The following is a 9,363-nucleotide window of genomic DNA, read 5'->3' as shown; positions in this document are numbered from 1 at the left end:
TTCATTACACCAGCAGCACCTTGACCCGGCTCGGTCACTTTCCTCTCTGCACTTCTATTGTTGTTGGTTTCCAATTACTTTTACCAAAAGAGTTCAGTGCTTGCTTTGCAGTCAGTGTAGTGTGAGCTTCTTGTCATGTGTTCTATTTGTGCAGCTAATTTCTGTCTGAATTTGAAACTCTGTTATTCATGTCAGCCACACATGTCGTCCCCTGACGTGGATACATCAACAATGGCTGGTTCACTGTAACCGATCTTGGAAAATTGGAGTGACCACGTTTTTTTTTTCACGATAAATACACATTATTTATTTACAAATAAAGTGGTTATAATAGAAATAAATACAAAATAAAAATCTGAGCAGTATACTTCATGTGGTATTGCACCCATTTCGAAATGTACATCAGAAATACATTTTCAAAACCAGTAAAGGAATATTCCTCTGATTAAAATATTTATTTTTTCCCAACTTTACGTAGACATAAATATATTCATATATAGTTATTTTTTCTTCTTCCACAATAGCTCTGTTTTGTCTTTCATATAAATAAACGTCTTCATTGGGAAACCAGGTGTCCATAATAACCTCTGATGTGTCTTTCAGTCTCTCTTGCCCGCTTTCTCTCTCTATCCATACCACTGCCAGTTTCTCACCGGCAGCCACAGCCCTCCACCACCATATCCTGGTAGTTTTTTAGGATGACCTTCTCGTATTCATCCAGGTAGAGCAGGGAGATGGGGCTGAGGTCAGTGGGCACGCAACAGGCTCTGGGGATGTTCGAGTTGACTGAGTTGACCAGCGTCTGCACGATGGCATGATTGGTAGAATTGAGGTGGTCTGCCAGGGGGAACGGACATTCCCCATGGCAATAAAAGGCGTGGTAGCCAGGTGGCGCCACTATCCACTCGTTCCAACCCACATCACTGAAGTCCACATACAGGGCATGCCTCTTGCAGCTGGCCTTGTTCTGGTGCTTCCTGCGCTGTTTGCGGAGTGCCGCCTGACGCTTTTCCCGTGTGTGGAGTACAGAGTCCCCACGGCCGTCATGGCCATACGTCACCAGCAGAGGCCGAGCCTGAGGCCATGAGTCCTGGTCCTGCTGCAGGGACCGGCTCACTCTGATGTGCCTACTACGTCTCTGGGCGTGCTTCCCATCCATATCCCCCTCCTCTGGGTGAAGCACCTCCACCATAAAGCCATGGTTGTGACCTTTCCCAGAGGTCCACTGAGACACAGCGGGGCTGACGTCAAAGCTCTCCCAGCGGCTCAAAGAGTCCTGCACTAGCCGAGTGTCCAGCAGACGTGCCAAAGGTTCCCTACCTTGAGCGGCAGGAAGTCCGAATAGCTCATAAATGTTGATACGATGGATGCCACCAGCAGAAAAGCTATCACTGGTGCTGCTGTATGTGGAGCTGTTGTTGGGGGGTGCAGCTCCCATGACCTGATCTCTGTAGACACGTAGCTCTGCAGAGGTGATGAGCTCCTCATCAGGGATAGAAGTGAGGTTGAAGTAGAACTGCTGGGTCGTTTTGCCTTTCAGTCCTGGCCAGGGCCTCCATAGACTCTACAAGAGATAGCACAAAGATAAACTTAGTGTAAATGCTTGCCAGGGATGAAACAACAACTTTATTCATGGTACAAGATCGAGAAACAACACCTATGATTAAAACCTAGTTGGCGTTATGGATCCTCTGTGAGCAGGGAAACATTAATGGACGGTTTCTCTTGCTGTCTCTCTCTCTCTCTCTCATACACTCGCACACAACTTGCAGCCTTCTTTCTGCGCAGCCAGCCAAGCTGCCACGTGGTTATATTGAGTGGGTGTGGGCCATTGTCACACAGGCAAAACACACACATCAACATTTTGCAACATCAATATCTTCATGGTGATGTAATGATGTCATGCTCATGAGTTTAAGCAGTGCGCTTCCATCTATTGATAAGATCAAACATGCTTGTCAGCCTGAATTAAAATAGCACATTTACCCTTTGAGTATTGGTTGCTGCACACAATGAAAAAGGTTGTAGCATATGTTAAAGTGTCATTAACAAAAGAGCAATGTGGAAAACAATATAAAACTGATTGCATGAATTCTAACATGAATGGCAACAGTTGCGTTAACATTTAAAGAACTGGCCAGCTCTGGAATATTACTGCAATGTGAAAGAATAATTATATTACCAAGAGAAGATATATGATACTATTAATATCTGGAGAGAATCTATAGTTCACAAATAGAAGTGTGTTTTAAGACATCTATTAAAAATGTCCTGAAGCATATGAACGTCATATACATATAGATCATTGGTATTCCCCTCTGTATTATACCGTAAATGACAGAAATCTTAGTAAAAGCTGTAATTTTCTTTGAGGCAGCTCGACTTTGAACTCACACTTTATGAAGTTCATAGATGGTGTATAGACACACGTTTTAATCTGTTTGGTGTGGTAACATAAACACAAACTTTGAACTCTATGCTGTTTCAAAGGAGGCATTTAGGAAATTCCACTATCTCATCCTAAACCTCCCTCCAGAGTCACAAAGACCTCAATTAGGCCTATCACTCCTCATTTGATGTGGGAAAGCCCCCTGTCTCTCATTCCCTCTCCTCTGTCCCCAATCCCTCTCTTTCTTTCCTCCCTCAGCTCCCAAATCCCCTTCTCCCTGTGTTCTCTTAGCCCCAAATCCTCTTTTCTTCCCGTCTCCTTCTCTATCACTCCTTCTCTGTTTCCTTCCGCAGCAGCGTTCTCACTCTCTCCCGTCTGTCTCTCTTCTGAAGAAACGGTTGTGTGAACAAGTCGAAGCTTGTCAAAAACGTGTGAACCGCAGATATGAGTGTATCAACATTCCTAATTTCTTTTTGCGCTGCATGCCAAAACAAAAGATAAAGGCTAATGTTGGGTCATTCATCACGGACCTGTCTCAGGCAGCCACTTCCTGTGTAGTAGTGGAAATGTTCTATTTGGCATAGAAAATGGTTATTTTTGAAAACTGATAGGAGTGAAACTAATTATCCCAGTGAAATTAATATCAGCAGGCAGATGTGATGAATGATTCGAGCTGTTTGCTTTGATGTGCTGCACTTACATCTGTAGATACATGCTTATTATATGGAGTGACCATCAAATGAACGTCTCTTGACATGGGAAGACTAACAACCCTGCAGCCCTGTTAGCATATGATGAAAGAGCCAGGGGAGCATATGTAAACACAGTCTGAACACATTGGTAATGGCGGGTGGTGTCAAGGTGTGTGCTGGCCGGGTGCAGAGGTTTCCAGTAGTGGGCAGGGAGCAGTCACTCAGCCTGGCTGCCTGGGCCAGGCTTGTTTGTAGTGTGTCACTGTAGCCACTGGGTGTCATTGCACTAGGCCTCTGGAGAGCACCCAAGCAACCACTCAACCACCCCTCTGACTCACCCTGATGGAAACTTCCCCACTCAAACACTTAGGACTCTGTATAAGGACTCTGTGTAGAACCCCTATGGACGCAGTAACTTGTATGTTCTAAAACCTGGAACATGGGCCATAGGAAATTGAACGGTAGATATTGCTAGATGTGTGACAATAAAAGTTATTTTTTATCATACATAAATATTTTTTGATATGCATGTGCACCTCTCTCAGCAGTTAATTTATAAATAAAGCATCAGTCACGTTTAAATTTCACCTGTTATTATTATTTTAGACAGCTTTAAATAAGCCACTTCACCAGTAACATGTAAACACATGACTGGTGAACTAATGCACTTTATCCACACACTGGATCTGTGGACCTTCAGTATGTGAGCATTATTCATCTGAACAGCGTATGTTAACTTGGAAGCAAAATGGAATTGAACTGAAACACTGAATTCAACAATCCACGCGTATCCAGCATATAAACTAAGTGAGCAATTATGATGTTATTGGAACGTGCGTAATGGCGCACAGACGGAGAGAGGGGTGATTTGGAAAGAATAAGGCGCGCAACCCCTCCTCCCCCTTTCGTACCAAGGACTAATTTCAGTCCTGTTAGAAATGACTCAGAATTCAGTCTGACACGATGACTTTGTCATAATGCGTGTTAGTATAATGTCATGTCTTGTGTTATTGAAGTGACATGCTGATGACTATCACCTGCGCAAAGGCACACCGCCCTTTATCCTGCTCCTGTGGTGCGTGTCTGGAAAAACCGTTTTCAGAGCTCACGCAAACACCATCAATTATTAAGAAACAAATTACCCCAGGGATACCACCGCCTCTTGATGTTTTTGAAGCCCGTGACAGCTGCGCCAGGGGCATGTTTGGTTAAAGGTTGCATCACTACATATATGAGAGTTAATTTAATTGCACATGAGATGCTTGTTTGTAAATCGTGTCATTGAGGTTTGAGCAATCCTAAACTTATTAAAGCGTTAGGAATAACTTGGACCCGTGTCACCTGTAAATGACTAACTCTCAATAAAACAGTGAATACTCTGAAGTTGTGTCTTGACGCATTGAGTCATGTTTAAATATAGGTTTGGGCTGTCTGAGAGAGCAGAGGAGCTCTCCGGCTGTCAGGTAGAGGTATGTCACTAATACATACCTTCATGGTGAAAGCTTCTAATCGTGTTGGCCTTGCTGGCGGCTCTCTCTGCGTGTTTCCCCATGCTCTTCGGCCGTTTCGTGCTGTGGTCTCCGTTTGCTGAGTGCATGCGGTAAAGGTCCACCATGTACTGCGGCACCACTGCTTGCTTGCTCGGGGTCGGCCTGCGCCTCAGTCCAAACATATTGAGAAGCCGAAGCTCAAACTCGTTGAGGAAGCTCTCCGACCGCTCTGGGGTCTGCTTCCCGGATTCGCTGTATTTCCTCCGGCCGACCTCGGGGATAAGTCCCGTAGCACCTTCCAGCAACACTTCAGCGAGCAGCAGTACCATGAGAGAGCGGACCACGGCGACCATGATCAGTCAGTCCCTGTGGAGAAAGTTGGTTTCTGTCAATACACTGGCGCTGAGGTATTGACATGAGGTGGACGCAGCAGGGGCTTCACTGCAGCATTCTCCAAACTGTGTGCGATTCCCTCATACAGTAGGAATGATTGAAGGAGAGCAGGTTAAAAAGGGAAGACACCTCTTCACTTTGAAGTAGAACAAAAAAGGGAGCTGGGAATTACTACCCCGCCGGCAATATAGCGCGTCTAACTGAACCAGAAGATTGATCTTAACATGAACAGAAACATGAAAATATCAAGGTGAGGAAGTTATGAAAGAGACGAACAAAAAAAAAAAGGGGGAATGACACGGGGGAAGGACAAATCAAAGAAAGTTGCGGGGGAGACTGCAGACATAAAGTCTCCAATTAGAAGAGATAAGAAATCACGTTTGGTTAGTGAAGTGATATGAAAAGAAATGCAAGTGTGCGTGGCCCCAAAGATCACAGGAGGCATGAAAGAATGTTGGAGAAAGAGTTAGAATACACAGCAGCAGGAGAGGCAGGCAGACGGTGCTACAAGCGTCTATTTGCAGAGGCTTTGACGGTCATGTATAATCATAAGGGATAAAGTTACTTCAAGAGGCTTGCAGGTGTTAGATCTGACGTGCGTACCAGAGCCAGATGTAGCCCGGGACAAGACATCAAAAACATATAAACTAAATATCATCTGAGTAGCACAACTTCCAAAGAAACATATTTCTAACTATATTTCACTGCGTTTTCCCCGAGGTTCAAAATGGGAACGCTTTAACTTTTACGCACACACCCTATAAGCCTATACAATGGGAGAACGGTCGTGTACAATTGTAAAGTAAACGTTTCCTCATGATCTACTTATGTTATACTTGGTGACATTATTAAGATTTAGTTTCTTTGGAAAACAGTTTAACAAAGTCCCATCAGTCTTATTTTACCTGACGAGGAAGCGCTGTGTCCGGTCGTCGTTCCACCTTTGGGCTCCGATAAATTCCACATTAATTCGTGTTTAATCCACGCTGCTTCTCCTTGAAGGACCAAAGACAGCCCATGCCCTTCGCCGATCGGCTCTCGCACATATTCTCACCAGCTGAAATTTGGGTTAGGTCTTGGTCAGCACGGAAAGAAGAAAAAAAAATGTTAAGTCTATGAGGAAGCGGGTTTGCGTAGGCAGGTCCAATCTAAGTATAACGCATCTTGGTTGAACATCTTCAAAAGAGTTACAGTTCGCTGAGACAAAAGTTGAGCGGAGCTGGTTTGAGCAGAGATAAGCGCACACAAGTGTCGCTCCTTGGACCTTGTTGCTTCGAGCGCGTCGCCTCTCCTCTGTGCGCCACAGCGTAGTGGTTGAATTGATTGGTGCCTTCTCTTCCCCCTGCGACTCTTTTTGTCGTACAGTGATGTCACCAAGGGGCTGTCAATCATTTGTCCACTATAACGCACCTCCGGCGGACCTCTAACCCGGAGGCTCCAAACTTGTTCATGTCTAACGATTTTAAATAAACACACATTAGAGCCACGGACCCCCTTTTGATCAGATTTGGCCACAGGTACCCCCATGAGAAGCATTTATTTTCGAATGGCTTGGATCAGTAGAGTGAAAACCTTTGGAAAAGTCACTTTTATACAAATTTGAATAATACATGTTAATTTACATTATAGTGAAATTTAAAAAATCCACACAATCGTCCATGATCCCTAAATCCCCTAGAGCCCTTGGGAATCATCAGCATACATATAAAAAAATATCCTTATTACAAACAACTCTTTTTCTCTTGCATCTTAACATATCCTGGAAATTCACGCCATAAAAATAGTTATAAAGTCAACAGTTAAAACCATGCTGTTGCTTTTAGTTGTTTGTTTTTTTGGGGTGATTTTCCATACATATGAATAGCAATCGTCTGTTTGCTTCATGTTTTTAAATAACATCAAAATGGCTTGTTGCAGTCCCTACGTGGTGTAATTTTCCTGTGAATTTGACCACATGGAGCAAAAAAACATTTAAACTCCTCCTGCTTCATAAATAGATAATTAATCAACGGTGTTAATAGTAGTCAAACGTGTTTAGCTTTTGGATTAAGGCTAATAGATAATGGCATCACAATGTGTTGCTTTTGTGGTTTCAAAGGATTAGTCCCTGCAGAGGGACTATCACATCCTCCTGATGAACTTCACTGTGTGTGTGTGTGTGTGTGCGTGTGTGTGTGTGTGTGTGTGTGTGTGTGTGTGTGTGTGTGTGTGTGTGTGTGTGTGTGAGTGTGTGTGTGGGGGGGGGGGGGTTCTTGTACAAGTGTACATGCTTCTGCCGGGATCAGTCTTCTCAAGTCATTCCAACTCACAGCAGTTTATCAAAAGATCTGTGGCAGATTTTGGCTGTTCGTATGTGTCACAGCAACAATACTGCCTTCCCAAGAAGACACATTTTAGTTTAGATAAAACTCCACGCTTAAAAACTCTGCTTGCACAAAATTGTGTCTTGAAAAGGTTGCTTTGGTCCGATATAAAATATGTATATCTTCTTTTTCTCAACGTCAAATATTGTTCATTTATGTTGAAACATGCATTTAGATCTTGGAGAGTACCTGCTGTATTGTTACAGAGCATACTCTCAGTGGCACAGAGTGGCGCGAGAAACATTGCTGCATTGTTTTTAGCCTGTGGGGTGTAGTCAACTGCATTAATGTTTGGTTCATCTCCATAAGAAAAGCCCCCATTGATTCCCTCTGGTGACTCCATTAGGGGATGAGTTGGACAGGCGGCTGTGTTTTGGCCAAAGCACTCGGCCTGTTTTCTTCGGAGAGATGGCAATAGATTAAATCCCACAGAGATCACAAGATATCTTTGTTTCCTTCCAAGACAATAACATTTTATGAGGGATAATCCCAGATCATCCACTTAGCAATTAAAATACAGAGAGGCCCGTGGGTGCATGCCGTTACCTGCATGGTGATGTTTCTTGGCCTTCCCCTCGCTGGATTTCTTTGTGGCGAATGCTTCCTTGGCTTTCCATATTGTTGCCTTTTATTGAATTACCAGAATCAGTTAAAGGTGACTTATACTTTCTGTCCAATCTTTAAAAGTTATTCCAATCCAGTTTATTCATTTATTCTTCCATTCATTCATAAACTCGGGTTATGGGAGAACATGCTAAATCATTAATACTGCTTAGATTTGCTCTTTTGTCGTGTTAATCTGTTGGCAGTGATAGTTGGGTCCCTGCTGTTGCCAAAACACCACTTGATGGACCTAGTGCTCTAAACCCAAACCCAGGTAAAAAGCTGCTCGGCATTTAGATTGGGGGATAAGGCCTCACACAGTAAGCCGTGAGTATCTTTAATTACCCGAGTGAGAGGATTAGAAAGAGGGGTCTTTATCTGATGCTTTGTCTCTCTTTTTCTTTCTGTATACATATATATATATATATATATATATATATAAGTGTTTGGGCATGTAAAGGGGCATGTTCGTGTTTTGAGTCCTTGGCACAGCTTGTGTCGGGCCAGCGCTGAGGAATGTGTCCAGCCGAGTCTGTTGAGGGACTTGATCAGTGATGCCCAATGAGTGGGTTGAGAAGATCACGCAGCTTTGATTCTCAATATATCATTGTTTTGAGCCAGATACATCACACTTATCTAATCGCTGCAGCTGATCCAATTACATGCTGATTGAAAGGACAACATGGCAGAGCTAAAGCTTGGCAGCCAGAGAGTGCAGGTAGAGATAAGCTATCTGAAACACAAATGAACGACCTGTTGAGGAGGGCTCTGCGAGGTTAAACTGTGACTCAGCCAGACAGCGTTAACCCAGCATGTCCGCCACCATAACTAGCATCATTATTACCTGTGATAGCAGTCATAAATGGTCTCTGAAAGACCACTCACATGGATCTCAGCTGTTCTATAACACCACATAAGTTTACAAACTGGAAATATTTCTAGATGTTCTACTCTCTTGACCAACAGCTCATAGGAAGGAGAAACATTATTCATAAAAAGTAACATTTGCCCTTTTGTTGTTTCAAGTGTTTTTATTATTTTCAACGATAACAAAGCGTGGTACATTCGTGCTTTCCTTTCCATATAAACAAACGTAATGTCAAAACATAATAACATCATTATAATAATAAATCAATTAATCAAAAGCATAGTTACATTGACCTTTTTGGGCTGCAGGAAAGTTTTCTAGAGAATCTTTAGAAGGCGCAAGGCTATTCAAAACCTCCCATAACCCACAGGTGTGTTGAATGCATGAGAGCATCTGTACATCCTCATAACGGTGGTTTAGCTATAGACTGTTGTTATCAGCTTACACTGAAGTTTTTCGGAAATCCTTTTGTCCCAGCGGTAAGAACTAATGCGACCCCTGAGGCGTTCATTCTATGCTTAGGAACAACACAACTTAAAGTTCTCAGACATTTGGAAACCCATTT

The 9,363-nt window shown here is 43.2% G+C and overlaps 1 protein-coding gene across 1 annotated transcript; it reads right to left on the bottom strand.

Moving 5' to 3' along the window:
• Positions 1 to 293: 293 nt before the first annotated feature.
• Positions 294 to 6,272, bottom strand: bmp2b (bone morphogenetic protein 2b). Its single transcript, XM_029425181.1, is given in 4 exon segments — positions 294 to 1,543; positions 1,545 to 1,564; positions 4,570 to 4,937; positions 5,870 to 6,272. Coding segments are annotated over 3 exon segments (1,269 nt in total). The 5' UTR covers positions 4,925 to 4,937; positions 5,870 to 6,272; the 3' UTR covers positions 294 to 649.
• Positions 6,273 to 9,363: the final 3,091 nt, after the last annotated feature.

The sequence above is a fragment of the Cottoperca gobio genome, chromosome 24 (genome assembly GCF_900634415.1).
Source record: "Cottoperca gobio chromosome 24, fCotGob3.1, whole genome shotgun sequence".
In the NCBI taxonomy this organism is placed as follows: domain Eukaryota; kingdom Metazoa; phylum Chordata; class Actinopteri; order Perciformes; family Bovichtidae; genus Cottoperca; species Cottoperca gobio.
Note: the sequence above shows the minus strand (reverse complement) of the source record. Positions and strands in the feature narration are given on the sequence as shown.